General features: G+C 37.5%; 3 protein-coding genes across 4 annotated transcripts; 1 reads left to right on the top strand and 2 right to left on the bottom strand.

Annotated features, from left to right (window-relative positions):
* Positions 1-7,173: 7,173 nt before the first annotated feature.
* Positions 7,174-13,406, bottom strand: LOC105190771 (uncharacterized). Its single transcript, XM_011153686.3, has 5 exons — positions 13,034-13,406; positions 12,673-12,804; positions 12,327-12,510; positions 10,323-12,178; positions 7,174-7,384 (listed from the first exon to the last, which is right to left on the bottom strand). Exons 1-5 carry the CDS (start codon positions 13,104-13,106, stop codon positions 7,314-7,316), a joined length of 2,316 nt encoding a protein of 771 aa, XP_011151988.2. The 5' UTR covers positions 13,107-13,406; the 3' UTR covers positions 7,174-7,313.
* On the top strand, positions 8,066-9,741 carry LOC105190770 (translational activator of cytochrome c oxidase 1). Its single transcript, XM_011153685.3, has 4 exons — positions 8,066-8,478; positions 8,698-8,944; positions 9,130-9,289; positions 9,458-9,741. Exons 1-4 carry the CDS (start codon positions 8,298-8,300, stop codon positions 9,656-9,658), a joined length of 789 nt encoding a protein of 262 aa, XP_011151987.1. The 5' UTR covers positions 8,066-8,297; the 3' UTR covers positions 9,659-9,741.
* Positions 13,407-13,539: 133 nt separating the features above from the next.
* LOC112590021 (DNA-directed RNA polymerase III subunit RPC4-like) lies at positions 13,540-15,884 on the bottom strand. Of its 2 annotated transcripts, none has more exons than XM_025305365.1 (7): positions 15,440-15,884; positions 15,264-15,378; positions 14,650-14,887; positions 14,474-14,575; positions 14,148-14,272; positions 13,797-14,042; positions 13,540-13,709 (listed from the first exon to the last, which is right to left on the bottom strand). In XM_025305365.1, the coding sequence occupies exons 1-7, from the start codon at positions 15,808-15,810 to the stop codon at positions 13,596-13,598; spliced, it is 1,311 nt and encodes a 436-aa protein (XP_025161150.1). In that variant the 5' UTR covers positions 15,811-15,884; the 3' UTR covers positions 13,540-13,595. The 2 variants fall into 2 exon arrangements, with proteins under 2 accessions (XP_025161150.1, XP_025161151.1); XM_025305366.1 differs by having other exon boundaries at positions 14,659-14,887.
* Between the last annotated feature and the right edge of the window lie 254 nt (positions 15,885-16,138).

The following is a 16,138-nucleotide window of genomic DNA, read 5'->3' as shown; positions in this document are numbered from 1 at the left end:
ACAGAGAGAGAGAGAGAGAGAGAGAGAGAGAGAGAGAGAGAAAAGCAGAAAGGGAGGTAGAGATACGGATAGACTACAGAATGCGGCGTAGATTGCCGTCGAAGCCGAAAGTATTCCTCACGTTCATGGGGAAACGAAATAACACATCGCCGTGGTTATACACCTAAATGAAAAGTCTTTCGCGGTCTCCTCTCGACCGCGTCTATGAATCGCGCGCTCACGATGACTAAGAAGCTCCTGAGGCGGCAGCCCAAGGAAGAGGAGACGACGGAGCGAGCGAACGAGCGAGTGAGCTAACGCGAACAGAGGGGTTCGGGGATGGATGGCTGGATGGAGTTGGGGTGCGATGAAGAGGAGAGGTCAGAAAATTACAGACGAGGGTGCATACTATCGTTCGGCCGAGTTCACCACCGACGCTGTTTCTTTTCCTTTCTATCGTCCTGATTCCTCCTCTCTCCTCCTCCTCCTCCTCCTCCTCCTCCACCCTCCCGTCTCCGTTCTCCTTTCCTCTCTTGTTCCTCTTCGAGGGGAGGGAGGGTGCGTCTTGCTCGTATAATCCGCAAATTACTAACCTAACCCCTGGAGCGCCTTAAAGATCAGGCCTTGTTCGCGGTGGATTCAAAGGAGGTAATACTCGGGGCCACAGAATACTCGGCGAGAATATCCGCCGTAAGAGGGGGGAAGAGGGAAGAGGAAGAAAAAAGAAAAGAAGACGAAGAAATTCTCGAAGAAGGATGAAATACTCTCCACCTAGAGGGGTCTCTTCGTCTTCCTCTTTCTTACCGCGATTCGTCTACCTTCGGTCGCTCGCGTTTCTTGCACACGCGACCCCGCTTGAAATACTTCCCACTCGCTACTATTGTCTTCCTCCTCCCTCCTCCATCTACCTCGCGGATCCTGGATCTCGCGAACTCGTTTGATACGTTGAGGAAATTTGCGCGGTTTTTCGATAAATCGTCGAAATTGTAAGTGCGACTGGCGAGGGCAAAAGAGAGAAAGAGATACGTACGAGCGATTTACGATAATGTTAATACACCGATTGTGATCAAGGCGTCAAACGTACGACAGAATGTCGCGGCGACGTGGAGGACAGGATCTGAATAATTTTCACGCTGTATTGTGCGACGAATCCGACACGCGCGCGTTTTATTCCCCGATCTGTACACGTGATGCGTCCATATAAAACGCTCACATTAAGGAAGAAAATCCGATAATCTCCGCTCGATAGTTCGAGCCAGCGACGTATTTAAAGTTCCTTTCGCCTCTTTTTCCGCGGTGCCACATCCCGCCTGTTTTAATAGTTAAATCGCCGTGAAAATTAAATGGCGATTGTCGCCGTATACGTGGCGCGCGTCATAAATGCTTAAGAACATCGTGCATAATAATAAGCCTCTGACACACTTCTGCGGATTTGCACGCATATTTATCCGCTCCTTACGTTTCTATCGTTCTCTAACGCGCCCTAACAAGCTCGTACCTATTTCCAACATTCAGCTCCGATAATTGCCTTCGATTAAACGAAACTATTTATCGGTCTAATTCCAACGCAAACCGTCCCACGTCCCTGACGCTACGTCGGCTCGCGGAATCGACACTCTGAGAAAAGCCCGAGACGCAAGTGTCGCGCACTCTTGACGCCCGAGACTCGAAAGAATTTGCATTCGTTTCCTCTTTCATTAAGCTTTTCTAACTTTTTTTCCCTACAAGGCGCATTTTTTCTTCCCTCTAGATAATGTGCATTGTTCTGCACAGACACGAGCGCGGTGAAGCTCAATCGCGTTGAATTGCGAACCGTTGATTCGCAGGGACCCGTATAATTATTTGCTTCTTCGTCGTGACGTTCGCCTCGAAAATCCGAGACATTATTAACGGAGCCCTCTCGAGCGTTACGCTAACGCACCTCTAAATCCACCATTGTTCTCCCCTCCCCGCCCATATGCTCTCCGAAAAGCATCCAATAAAGGTGAGGTTCACGACTGATCGTTAACTTAATAAACGATGGGAACATGCCGTTAAACCCGCAGGCGCACGTGCGGGGGATAAAACGTGGGCGGAAGAAGTGGAATCGGCGGGCACACTGTCGCCGCTGTCGTCTCTCGTCGCGATAATGAGCGGCCGATGCGCGCTCGGTATCGACGTTCATCTGCCGCTTCGTTCCCGATGTCGTATCGACCGTTGCACGTTATTGTTTTGCACGCGTTATTGTATATTTCGCAATGCGGACGCGAGGATGCGGATGCGACGAAGACCGGCGCAGAAAAATGCACTTTTTCGCGAGAGGCTAGCGTGCGTAGAAATCTTTTCAGAGGTTTCCCTCCCCCCGCCCCCAGGTACAAATTTCGATTCCTAAATTTGTCCGAAAATTGGTGACTCGATTGAGTAAATCTCATTCATATCCCAAAAACCTGAATTCTTTATTCAATAGAATAAAAAATGATAAAAAGGAACTCTAAAATAAAGACCAGAAAAAATGTTGGGAAAACCTTGAGATTTTCCATCTAAAATCACGTATTTGAAACATTGCACTTCTGAGTTGAAGTTCTGAGTTGTGTACGTAGAAATTAAACTGGATCTCTAATTGGACCCCAAGAAATTTTCTGTACGCGTGGCGAGCTACGCTACGAGAAAAATTGAGAATAAACGCGCTTCTCTCCCGCTTTTGTCTCTTTCGTAAGATAAGGTATTAACGTTTCGCGACGCGGGATGATAATCCCGAGCGCGAAGCGAAATTGATGGAACAGTATGTTACGTGAATTTTTACGATGTTTATCGTGCATGTATATAACTTGGCGACGAACGACCGTAAAGTACGGCACGGCACACGCGAACGGACTTTTCTCGCCCGATTACACCGCCTTGCTCGCTCCGGGGTGTTTTTAATCCAAAGTTTTGTCGGTCTCAAGACGCGAGTGAGATGCTGCGAGAAAGCCAGAGAGAGAGAGAGAGAGAGAGAGAGAGAGAGAGAGAGAGAGAGAGAGAGAGAGAGAGAGGAGGAGGAACGAAGGAGGAGCGCATTTATGTGATCGTTCGATAAAGGGCGTTCGTTCGTCGAAGCTCTCTCCTCTCCGCCAATATAACCGATTTTAGTGCCTCGTGAAACCAAGATCCTTTTCATTAAAGCTTTTACTGCTGACTAAATACGGCGAACTGCGGCGGCCGGGATCGGCCAAAGCGGGGCAGAATATACGAATGAGAGCGGCGGGAGAGAGGAAGTTCTAATCCCCCCGAATGTTAACTTGGATTACGTGCAAACCGACCGACCTTCTCTCTTTACCACTGACGGCTAATAAAGAGCGGGCAAGTGTGCACAGTACCCATTCAATTGAAAACACAGATGTACACTTGCTTGCAAGACGGTTTAGACAGGATGAAACATGGAGCGCGTCAAATTGTCGCGATGGAGAGCCGCTATTGACAGGCTTGCGCTATAATTGGCACATGACAGGAGCCGAAGTGATAGCACACGATGTAAATACCTCAGCTCTTTATGGTGCCCTTTTCCGAAACAGAAGAGTGAGTGTGATAAAAATATGTTACGTTTTTTTCTGAATCCTCCGTTACAACTGTAAATATGGAATGTCCCGTGTGCTGTCACTTCGGCTCTCGTCATAACCGATTACTGTGCAAGACCGTCAATAGTAGTTCTCGATCGCAAGAGTGTTCCTTCTAGATGAAGCTGTTCTTTTTAGATTCGGTCCAATTGACATCGGATATTTCTGTCTCTCAGACGAAAATCGAGTTAAATCGAGAAAGTCGAGTTGAGGGCGGTACGAAAACGTCGCTAAATATTACAACGAGTTCTCTGTCACACGAGGAAGATCCTGAGCTTGTGTTGTCGCGCGAAAAAGGGGTCAGTTATGTTAAAAATAAGCTCACCGAATCGCGCGAGCGTAATCGTGAAAGCATTGTGAAATTAACTCGCCAATATTCCCGATGTATTGTCCGATTACGAGGATTGTCCTGACCCGAGTTACGTCGAAATCGAGTTGCATATGCTTATTGATACTCGACAAGCGAGTCGCATTTGCAAACAAATTTTGAATGCGCATGAGTTTAATTACCGCGGAGTTTAATCACGCGTAGCATAATTTGCACGATATTGCGAATCTTCGGACGAAGATATCGCTCCCACACTCGAAACTTTCGCGTCTCGCGCACTTTTCGCTGTGAGCTCGAAAGATCAATGCTATCGGTTCTCTCGCGGCAAATTCTTTTTCTGTCGACTTCCAAATTTTTCTGACGCTGAGTGGAACACGCGAATGGAAAGTACCGTGCGCGATCGAAACAGGGAAAGGAAGAGAAACAGATGGAAGAAGGGAAGAAGGGAAAATGTCACTTTTGTTACATCCACACTATATAATGAAGTGAAAATGTAAAAACAAAATGCATAGAAAAACAAAAGCGGAAAATGAGAAAAAGTGCAGGTGTGGAGAAAACAGAAAAGGACGGAGAGAGAAAGAGAGGTAGAGCCTCATTGCGTCACGCGATAAAACAACAAGAATTCCGGATGCATCGCGAACGGAGCGATCCGTGTGATTACTCAATTAATTGAGCATACGTCACCGGTGGTCTCAAGGATTCTCGTAATGCGTCAATACGAATCGCGCGCTAAACATCAAGTTACTTTATTTCGTATCATTGGCTCGTGCGCTGTTTAAAGAAGCAACGTTTCGCGTCAGTGTGTGCTTTAAAAGACGAGGTCGTCGGTGCAGAATGCCGAGAGGAGACTATACGCGTCCAGACGGCGACGTCGTCGTCGGCGCCAAGCGCCGTGCTAACTAGCACCCCTAGCACACACGCGCGCACACGCGTATACGTGTGTACACGTACATGTACGTACGTACCCTCTCCTCCCACAACGTACACATATCCACGCTCTTTATTAAACGTCGCCCCGTCGGCACCCCCACACGTTCTCCTTCATAAAATTGAACACGACGCGTTGTTGTACACCTATACGCGGCTCGTACGCGACGGTACGTACACACGCGCGAAAAGAAAACTGACGGAAGGGCCGGAGTCGGTGCGAGAAGAAGACGAGAAGGGACGACGACTCGCGCCGCGACGGTCATTAAGCTCGAAAGTTCTTATTCGGACGGCGGCACGACGCGTGTCGATTCGCACGAATTAAAGTGCGCGCCATACGTGTCTATTTCTGTACTACGCCGGCCATGCCGGCGGCTTTTCGCGAGATTTTTGACGCTGCTACGCGGTCGTCGTTGAGATCAGAAGGAATCTCGTCGATCTCTTTGGCGATTTTTCAAAGTCATAAAGGCGATTGTATCACTTCACGATAATGATCATGATAATATTGGTAACAATAGTAACAATGATGATTATGACGATAACTTTTGTCGTAAACAATGTTGTAATGTAGGCAAAAGGAGATATATTATAAGCATAACAACATGAAACACATGTACAAACGACTATTAATGAAGCCAATTTTGGAGGAAACCTTGCTTTCTTGAACACAGTCGTAACTATTATTCGTCGAAAACGCGACGAACGATCGCCATCCCTCGTCTTGACCCGGCCGCAGTCGTTCCATTATGTCGAGGACAAACGCTTGACTTGTAACCAGAGTCGGGCGCTTTTGCGCCGCATCTCGAATGACTAACGATCTCAGGAGATGGAGAATGATTGATTGGGTTACATGTGTATACTCTTGACTGCTAATTAACTTCCTCAATACGATGACGGAAACGTATACACAAGCCCGAGCGCAATTTCGCTAATGAAACGACTTGTACGTCATTGTAATTCGAACGTAAATTTCGTACGGAAATTGCGTACGATAACAATAACAGTAACAACAACGATAACAAAATGGTGTTTGCCCTCGGAAAAAAGAACGTAACGTGTCAACCGTAAATCTTGCGGGTTTACGAGCAAGAAATGATCCTCCGTCGTAATGTCGCGTCCTTAACGTTCTCGCTCCCGCTCGATTGTGATGCACTCGTTTCATTATGTGCTTAAACCGCAACTTTTCGAAGCTCGTCGCGGGCTCTAACAATAAGACGAAGATCGCGCGCCGCTAAGTATCGACCCTCCCGTCTGGCTTGTTGAGCGCCTTCACCCTCTTGGCTTCTAAATTTAGTCCACTCGTTCGATGCTATTCTTTTTACTTACCCCCGAGCGAGTCCACGGGCACGTTGGCCTAATCGCGTTAATTTTGTAGCCGCTGGCTCCTTTGACACGACTCGCACGGACGGGATTCATCGAGCGTCGTTGCCTTTGATTCACGCGCCATGCCGCCAGTGATTAACCTGAAAGAAAAGGAAGTCTGTATGTGTATGTGTGTGTGTTGCGAATAAACTCCATTTCACGCAGTCCTATTTCTATGTTTCTCGCGACTGTGTCGAGCAGTCGCAAATTTATAACACGTGAGTTAATCTCTAAACTGATTTCTTTAAATTTCGACTAGATTTATCTTTCTTACGAGAGACCATAGATACCTCGCCAGAATCTTTCGCCGATGCTTGAGATATTGAAGAATCCCTCGCTCGCTGAAAAATAAAGAACTTATTATAAATATTAGAAACGAAAAAAAAACGAATACCGATCGCGTCGGCGTGTTGTACGAAGAAATCATGACTGAGGCTTACTGATTTTTCTTCCTGCGACTCGCTGAAATATTACGACGCAGCAATTTGGCCCTCGAGCCGCCATTTTGACGAACGCGCCAAATTTTACTTGGCATTCCGGTAACACGTTTCGCGAGATATTCGCTCTTGTGACTGCTTGCGAGCGATACCACGTACCGATAAACGTGCGACACGCGCTTCCGGCACTCCTGGACAAGAATTCGCATGTGAGATACGTCCTCGGCGAATTGAAATCGCAGAAAATCACGGAGCGGCTTCACAAACATTAACCGACGCCATATACCATCTATTAGGTCTGAACACATTTACAAGTGGGGTCGGTTGAGTTTCTCGAAGTATCGAGATGCGCGACACTTCACGGCAAACTATCCGATCGTACCGATCGTTCGTTTGGTCATTGGCGATCGCAGACATGCGATCTCAAATAACCTCGAAATGCTCCAATTAGCTTCGCTACATCGATTATATATATATACGATTTAACCGCGACAAGCACATTAGCCGGTTGTCTATTTCGCGAGAGAGGTTAATTTATGACAATTCGCAGCATCCGATGCACACAACTTACCTTCACCACGACTCTGCGCTGCTGGCAACAATTCGCACGCGAGATTTTCTTTTGGCTGCGAAGAAACGTGATACGTCGTAATACGTAATACGTCGGTGTCTCAAGCTCCAGAGTACCGTAACGCGAATACCGAAATTTCACTCGGCTGCAAGTCCATTCCCCGAGACGCTCAATTCTCGATGATCGACGATATTTTCACGCTTGAGCGCTGCAAATACGCGCAAAATACGCTTTTGGTATATTCCTTAAACACACACGATGATAATATACGAGCAAACTTTACCTCAGAGCAAATCGAAACAGCCGACGACACCACGGGACAGCTTTTCAAATCTCAACCGAAAGATGACTTTGTTCCGCGATTTGTTCCGTATTCAATGTATGCCTATAGATGCGCAACTTTTACGTTTTCTCGTTGCGATTCTCGAAAATCGATACGGTACGTCGATATCTTACAACTGTACTTTCTGTACTATTTTCTTATTTTTATCCGATTATTGCGCGTTTTGCTCGATTGCCTCGATAATATTTTTCGAGCACTACTACGAAGATATACTATAGGGAAAACTTAGTGAAAACAATCAATCATTTTACTACAATGCTGTGTTATTTAATGACATTTTGCCATTTAAAATATTCTGCGAAAGTGTATCTCCATGGTCAATATTCTCACATAGATAGTAACTGTAGATATATACGGGGTTCGACAAAAATTTATACTTATTACATCATGGAAATATATACCCAACGAGATATTTATAATAATATAATAATAAAAATATCTGAAATAATAATTTTCATATATATAAAATTAAATTACCCTACTATATGACACATAACATACAAAGCCATCTAGCAGTAGATTGATATTAAATGATTGGAAACGGTCGGTAATATCAGTGCTCTTCAGTTGACTCCGGTAAAGTCATAAAGTGTTTCGTTACTAACTTATTTTAGAGGAGAACTTTTCGTATTTCTTGCTATTGAAATAAAAGATAATTACATATTTAGAACTCAGAGTAGGCGAGATATAAGAAAGAAAAAATGTGCGGATAGTACGAAACAAACAAACCTATTGTCTATCATATGCTATGTGATACAACGTAACCTCTCTCTCGAAAATGAAACAGATACTGGATAGAGTACTGCTTAACAGATGCATTTATTTTATGTTTAAAGATAGTCAAAGATTCAAAGGTCATAGTAAGTGGGATAATATAAGACATATAAAGGCCGAAAAAGATTACGAAAGAATGTTGCTGTTTAAGAGTCTCAAGTTGCAAATGAAGGTTGCGATACAAGGTATGCTGTGCTTATATTGCGATAGTTGTGTCTGTTGGGTTATTAGCAACTGCACATGATATTTCTATTTCATAGCTATATTTAAGTATATTCCCTTTTCTACGATATGTTTTAAATGTTCATTAAAATGTGAGATTTGTAAACACAATTTTATCTGCAATAACATCTTTAATGTTGATAATGAGCTATAAAATAATACAATATTCTTCTTCCTTTTAGAACATGGTAGTACAAAACCCGATAATAATTTAAAATTGGCACAAGTTATTGAAAATGCTAAGAAAGCAAATATGCCCATATCCTCAATAAAAAGTTTCCTGGAAAAAATGGAAGCAACGAAAAATAAAATTCATGAAGGAATAGCAGAAATTCGTGGGCCAAATGGTTATGCCATGCTTATATATTATAATACAAATAATGTAAAGCAATTTAAAATGGACTTAAGAAACAGATTGAAAAAATGCAGGTATAAATAAATTACTTATAAAATACATACAAAAGAAATATATATATCCACATCTATACAAATGTATAAAATCATCCTTAAGTATTCTAAAAAATATTTCTCTACTATTCTATACTCTTCAGTAATCTCTGTTTAATAAATAGTAACACTTGAAACTTTGGTACTTTCTTCTGTTACAAATATAGTGGGAATGTCGCAGATTCTTCTGTCAGAAATATGTTCACACACATAGGAAATATTATAGTTGAAAAGAAAAATACTTTAGAACAGGCCACAGAAGATGCCATTGATATTGGTGCACAAGATATAAATGAACTTGAAGAGAATAATAAACAATATTTCCAGGTATATAATTAAGAATTATTTTAGAATTATTTTAGAATAATTCTATAAATAAAGCTTATTTAATTCAAAAATGTGAACAAAATTAATTTTCGTTAGAATATGTAAAATTTTTTATATCAGAATTACAGTTATTTTATATATATAACCATATTTGTTTTTCTATTACAGTTCACATGTGATCCGGAGGAAATATTAAAAATAAAAAATATGTTGGAACATCGTCAATATTGTGTGATTTCAGTAGAAAAAAATTATGTGCCTCATACTATAATAAAATTAAATGAATCAGACTTGGAAGCTGTTTCTCACATCCATCAAAGGGTTCGAAGTTTAGAAGATGTTAATGAAATATATGATAATATAACATAAATTATAATAAAACAAATCATAAAATAACATGTAAAAGTTAGTGGCATTTTGATGACTTCTTTACATTAGTATTTGCTGTTATCTTCTATATTATAGATATATTTTTAAAAACATTTTAAATTAGTGTTTATCAATTAGTTTTTATCAAAAATTGTTTTATTCAAGTCATTAATAAAACATACATTATAACGAAATTATAAGATGAAAATTATTTCATAAAATGTACCATGTAATAAATCATATAAAATTTTATTTTTATTTTTATCGTTTATATCACATGTACATCTGTTAAGGCAGTTTTATTTTTAACATAAATTCATATATAATGTAGTATATAGAATATAGTATATGAATGAATGCAATGGCATTCATTCATCAGTTTTACATGAATATCTAGTTATAAAATAATGGTTATAAAATAATAGTTAAATTAACGATAAATACTATCAAATTATGTTCCATAGTTAAATTAATGATAAATACTATCAAATTATGTTCCATAAATATATTATCAGCAATGCGATATTTTATGCTCCTTTATAAAAAGAAATTTGTACAAATGTATCTATTCTGATGAATATCATTACATACAAGATTTTGATTATCAAATAAATTTACCATCTGTGTTACTTAATTTTCATAAAAATGAAAGTATTTTAATTACCGTTAATATCCACACCATATCCTTTAATTTCTTGAACATTAGAACCAGGAAAATTCGCTATTAGATTCCCATAGAAAAGTCTCTTCAGTATCTTCTTAGTCATTCTTGTCTTCCTATTCCAAGGACTACAGATTACGTTATTTATAGAATCAATTGCTTGATTCCTTTTTGGAGGGATATCAATAAATTCTGCATTATCTACATTTTCTTGATTACTAATAACATTAACATCAGTTACATCTACACTGTGATTGGTGAAACTTTTAGTACCTAATGTATCTTTTGATCGTTTATGTTTCTTATCTTTCTTTTGTAACTTGGTATTCGACTTTTGTTCTTCCACTGTATTTTCCTTATCAGAAATTTCCTGTTCCATATCACACATGTTAATTTCATTTTCTAAATAATTGTCTTTACTGTTATGCTTCTTCTTTTTCTTCTTTACAGTACTTTTTTCTTCTAACAGCACACTTTTTTCTTTTGATGTCGTAACAACTAATGACGTTTCAACTGTTGTCGGATCTTTTATAATTGTTTCCCGTTTTTTACTCTTTTTCTTCTTAATATTGACTAAATGATCAGTCTGTTGCTGTCCCTTTTCTGATTTCTCCAACACTTCTTTTGACACAATTTCGTATTCTTCTTTGTCCTTTTCTTTTTCTTTACTATGTGTTCCATAAGTTATTTTTTTATCTGATTTTTCATTCTCAACAGTCGTTATAATATCATTGTCTATAATTTTGACTTCTTTCTTCTTTTTCTTTTTCTTCTCTGAATTTTTATTCACAGAATCTATTTCTTTATTTTCAGCAGAACTAATATCCAAAGTAGTATCTTCTTCCAACTTGATTTCAATTATTTCTTTTTCTTGTTCAGGTGATTCTTGTATCGTCTCTAGATTGGATGTTTTACGTACCTTCCTTTTTTTAATCTTCGTACTTTTGTGTTCATTCAATTCATTATCATTAATTTCTGCAGACGATATTTCCACATCTAATGCCTCATTAACAAATCCATTTGACAAAGTTGTAACATCCTCATATTGTCGCTTCTTCTTGTGTTTTTTATTTTCTACTTCAAATTTATCTAATGTAGCTTTTCCTTTCTTTCTCTTTGTGACATCTATGCTGTATTCTACATGATCATTAAATGTTACACGTTTTTTATTACTTTTTTCATCTGTCAGATCCAGGCCACAATTTTCTAAACCGAATTGTGCTCTTGATACTTCAAATTCTTTACCATTACAATCTTCATCAGGTTTTGTGTCTAAATTCAGAGCTGGATTCATGAATCCCTCTTTGGAATTACTATCTATAATTTCAATTTTTAATTTCTTTCTGGCATTAACTTGATTCGCTTCATCAACATATAAATCAATACTTTCTGAGACAAATTCCTTCTTCCTTTTTTCTTTATTTTTTTTGGAAGAATCCTCAGTATTAAGCATAGTTTCTGGAAAACTATTTAATCTTAAGCAAGGATTATCAAAAGCATAATTGCTTTTTTCATTTTTGTTCTTTGGTATTCCATTGGACAGAATATTTTCAGTTTTTGATGTAAATCCAAAACCAACATACTGCTCAGTCTCACTTTCAGAATTAGCTCTTTGGTTATCAATGATATTACTTGCTAAGTCTTTTTGTAGCTTTTGTTTAAAATAATCAGCCATGCTGCCACTGTTTATGGTGAAAACACCACCCCATTTATCTTTAGTATCAATAGCTTCATTTTCACAAATATTATTATCTTCTTCTACTTCAGTTTTACTGGTCAATTCCTTTTTACCAAAAATGTTTGCCAGATCTTTTGTGCTATATTTACTTACAACTTTCCCACGTGTAAACTTTTGATAACTGGAAATAAGTCCCACATATTCATATATTATAGCAGAAATACAATACCTTATAATAATACAATTTTTATACAATTTGTGATACTGTTGGATAAAGAAGACAATCATTAGTAGCGACATCCTATGTATATATATCTATATATACTTACTGCAATCGAGCACAACTTTGTTTAGACTTTAGCTCCAATGATTGCCTAGTTAGATCTTCATTACTTTCCAATTTTTCAATAGTTTCTTCCTGGTTATGATGATTTGCAAGTTGTTGTAAGAATTCATTAAATTTGTCCTGATGTTCATGTATATCTTGCATATACAAATTATTATATCCTATACCTTTAAGAAAGAAAACTAATTTTGACCAAGTATTATATTACTATACGTCAGTTATTGTTATATACATGCATACGCGCATGCGCATACATATACAGACACATATATATAGTTGCTAGTACATCCTATAATATTGTTATAAAAAATAGGAATTGTCTTTATTACCAGCTCTTTCACTTTCAGGATTCCTCTTGTTTACCCTTACATGTTCTGTAATACCTTGCTCGTTAATACCCAATCCTTTTCCACTGGTCCAGCCCATTTTCTCCAACATTTTCTGACCAATTTTATCATTGTCTATAGCCAACAATAATATATCATGAAGAATATCATGAAGAATAATATATCATGAAGAAAATATCAACAATTCTTGATGTATATTTAAATAATTTAAATGTAAGGTTAAAATCATTACTTTTTCATAAAAAAATTATAATTTATAATTATATATAATTTTACAAATGTGAATGAAATAGTTTTGACTTCTATATTTTTCAAAAAATTTTACACATTTTGAAATATTTACCTTTACTCCATCGCTTTCCTTGTGGGTCGATAGACCATTTCTTTTTTCGCCGGGATTCCGCAAGCATGGACATGTTATTTATTATACTTTAATCGCGTCTTTATCGTAAATTATTGTAGATAATAATCAAACACGATTAAAATTAAATATTTGCATATTAATATTCGACACTATAAGTTAACTTTACTTGCATAGTTTTTCACAAATGTGCACAAAGTACTCGCGAGAAAACTAGGAGAAAAGAAACTATGAAAGACACTATCCATGCTTATTACGAGGTATGTTTGATATTCCGGCCACGATATTCCTAAGAGGGCGCTAATGCACAGCGAAATTTAAAAAATAACCGACTGTGGTTGGTCAATTTGGTTACAACTTATGACTAATAGCAGAGAGAAGCCTGAGAGCGGCCACGATCAACGATAAGTCAGCTAAACCATTCCTTTTAAATGAAAAAAAATAAATACAACGAAACAGGAGGTTAAGAGGATTTTCAAACAACATATCACGAATTAATCTTTTTCTTTTTCCTTAAAATATATGTATTTTACATAACATAGTTTTATTTTAAGAAAGATTCAAAAGATACTGAACATACTAGCGTATCTTTTACTGTACCAAGATTGATAAGATCACCAGTTAATGACATTGTATCTAGTTTTGCAGCTAAAACATGCTGAAAAATAATAATGCCTGGTTATTAAGAATTGTGATAATATTGTATCTTATAAGTAAATAATAATCATTAAGATACACAATTTACTTGAAGGCAAGTAGTTTGTACTCCAGCGGAGACATCCAAATAGTTTTCACCCAGCCGTAATCTCATCTTGCCAGACTTCAAAAGCTCAAGTTTACCTATGAGACCACTGTTTAAATCCTTTATAGTACAATACTCAGTTTTCTCTTTATTATTTGTGTTAGTAGTTAGTCTCGAGTCATTGGATCGTTTTGGTTTCGGATCCTCTTTGTCATCACTAGATTTTAGGCCTGGCAAGCAAACTGGAAACTGTAATCAATTATTAAATAAAGTTATATCAGTATTTGCATCTGTTCATTTATGAAATGAAGTTATATCAACATCTATAATGTGATATAAAGTATATATACGCACCTTTATCAACACATAAGAATTGGATTTATTCTCAATTATTTCAGGAATTTTTTCATTTGCATCTTTCTTCTCCTCTTTTAACATCTCCATCTTTACTTTCTGCTCTTTTTTCACACTTACCACTACTGAAGGAGACAAATGAAATATATAAATATAATAAAATTATCACAGATAATACCTTATATTTAAAATATATAAAAATAATAAAATATATAAAAGCCAAATAAAAACCAAATTGTAAGTCTAATTTGCATATATTTTACAATATAAATTGCATATATTTACAATATTACAACATAAAATTTGGCATTGAACTTTACACTTACCTTCACCATTTTCTGAAATAATTGGTTTCTTGTCAACATCGTTTTCATCAGTACGTGCACTAACTTCTGTCTTAATCTCCTTTTTATATAATTTTTTAGTATCTAAAAATAAAATCATAAGATTAATATTGGCATAGATAAAATATATTAACAAATTGAAAAATTTTTAAAATTACCATCTTTACCCAAAGGCAACATTATATAATCAATATCCACATTAACATCATTATCAGCAGAGTCATCCCCTAACAGGTTTTTTAATTTTTCTTCTTCTTCTAATTTATTAATAACTTTATTTAAATTCATCTTTGGTTTGTCCATATATTTTCTGGTACTTGCACTACTATCTCTTGAGCTACCAGATCTTCTACTGACTATCGGTGCATTTAATCCTTCAGACCATACACCCACAGACTAAAAATAAAAAAAAGAAAGAAAAAAAATTATTTACATCATGAAATAGAAGAAATAATTTAGTGTTAGTAAAGAACTTGAATGTTATAGTTTCTTATTTTTATTTATCTACAGCTTTTGCTTAGCAAATTGAAAATAATAATGCCACAGGTATCAAGCTATTGTAAGAATTCAAATGATAAATAACAAATATCTCAACATATTACTCAATATGTTACAGTTTGAAATTTAGAAATATCTTCATCTACCATGTAATAATATTCCACTTAACTGTTCAACTATTCACAATAATCTAATCTAGTAACATATGTTTAGATAAAGATATTAGCAAAAAGAAAACACAATCTCTTTGTATGATTTTAATTACTAAACTTACTTGGATTAAATGTGCTTTGCCACGTCCTCTATCACCTCTGCCTCGTCCTCTCCCATGATCTTTGAATCCACTATCTCTTAACTTTGTAGATTCAATCTTAGGTGTAACTGGTTCACTGAAATTATATTTGTCATTAGCATATTACAAGAACATTCATTAAGTAAACAATAACTTACTCCTTCTTTCTGTTCCGCTGAACATTAAGGTTTGGTGTGTATTTTTTCTGTTTATCAGTCTTTAAATTTCCACCTAACGTCAGATCTCGAGGTAGACGATAGGATGTTAATCTCTGTGTTGTGGTAGGTAAACCAGGTTCCATTTTGATATTTTTCAATATTATATCTGCAGACACTGATGATGTACATTGGGGAGTACTGTATCGCGCCGCGTCAGGAGAAGTATCTCTCCTCTGGCGATCACCACCTACTGCGCACTTTCTTCGTGTTTCCTTCTCTAGCGGATCCGCAAGACCAGGTTCTATCTTTACTCGTATATTCTTGTGTAGTGTATTGTTTGCGTTGACCGCATCGTCCGAAGAGAAATTCATCTCTAGTACACTTGTTTTTATTTATCAATAAGAAACAACCGACATCGACTGCGGCTTCCGCGAAATTCACTGCCAGTACTGAAAATACATAGTTTGTGTCACATATACTATAGATTTTCAGTGCTGACAGTGAACATATAGTTTGTGTCACGTATACTATAGCTCTTCAGTACTGGCAATGAATATCGGGGCCGTGTTCCGATGATGGGTGCATTCAGTACTATCGCTCACTGAGCGCTAAATGAGTTCTTGCATCTGATTGGTGTATATTTTTAAATCTAAAGGAATATACCAATCAAATGTAAAAGCTCATTGAGCGGTTGTAGTA

The sequence above is a fragment of the Harpegnathos saltator genome, unplaced genomic scaffold, assembly GCF_003227715.2.
Source record: "Harpegnathos saltator strain DR-91 unplaced genomic scaffold, Hsal_v8.6 scaffold694, whole genome shotgun sequence".
Taxonomy (NCBI): domain Eukaryota; kingdom Metazoa; phylum Arthropoda; class Insecta; order Hymenoptera; family Formicidae; genus Harpegnathos; species Harpegnathos saltator.
Note: the sequence above shows the minus strand (reverse complement) of the source record. Positions and strands in the feature narration are given on the sequence as shown.

What these genes read in the sequence shown, in the direction of transcription:
- LOC112590021 (XM_025305365.1), bottom strand. Translation starts at nt 15,810, where the DNA reads ATGAATTTCTCTTCGGACGATGCGGTCAACGCAAACAATACACTACAC. An exon ending in CAGCGGAACAGAAAGAAGGA is followed by an intron (nt 15,379 to 15,439) that starts GTAAGTTATTGT and finishes ATATAATTTCAG; the next exon opens with TGAACCAGTTACACCTAAGA. An exon ending in GCAAAGCACATTTAATCCAA is followed by an intron (nt 14,888 to 15,263) that starts GTAAGTTTAGTA and finishes TTTTATTTTTAG; the next exon opens with TCTGTGGGTGTATGGTCTGA.
- LOC105190771 (XM_011153686.3), bottom strand. Translation starts at nt 13,106, where the DNA reads ATGTCCATGCTTGCGGAATCCCGGCGAAAAAAGAAATGGTCTATCGAC. An exon ending in AGGAAAGCGATGGAGTAAAG is followed by an intron (nt 12,805 to 13,033) that starts GTAAATATTTCA and finishes TGTTGGCTATAG; the next exon opens with ACAATGATAAAATTGGTCAG. An exon ending in CAAAGTTGTGCTCGATTGCA is followed by an intron (nt 12,179 to 12,326) that starts GTAAGTATATAT and finishes ACTTATTTCCAG; the next exon opens with TTATCAAAAGTTTACACGTG.
- LOC105190770 (XM_011153685.3), top strand. Translation starts at nt 8,298, where the DNA reads ATGAAACAGATACTGGATAGAGTACTGCTTAACAGATGCATTTATTTT. An exon ending in AATGAAGGTTGCGATACAAG is followed by an intron (nt 8,479 to 8,697) that starts GTATGCTGTGCT and finishes TCTTCCTTTTAG; the next exon opens with AACATGGTAGTACAAAACCC. An exon ending in AACAGATTGAAAAAATGCAG is followed by an intron (nt 8,945 to 9,129) that starts GTATAAATAAAT and finishes TTACAAATATAG; the next exon opens with TGGGAATGTCGCAGATTCTT.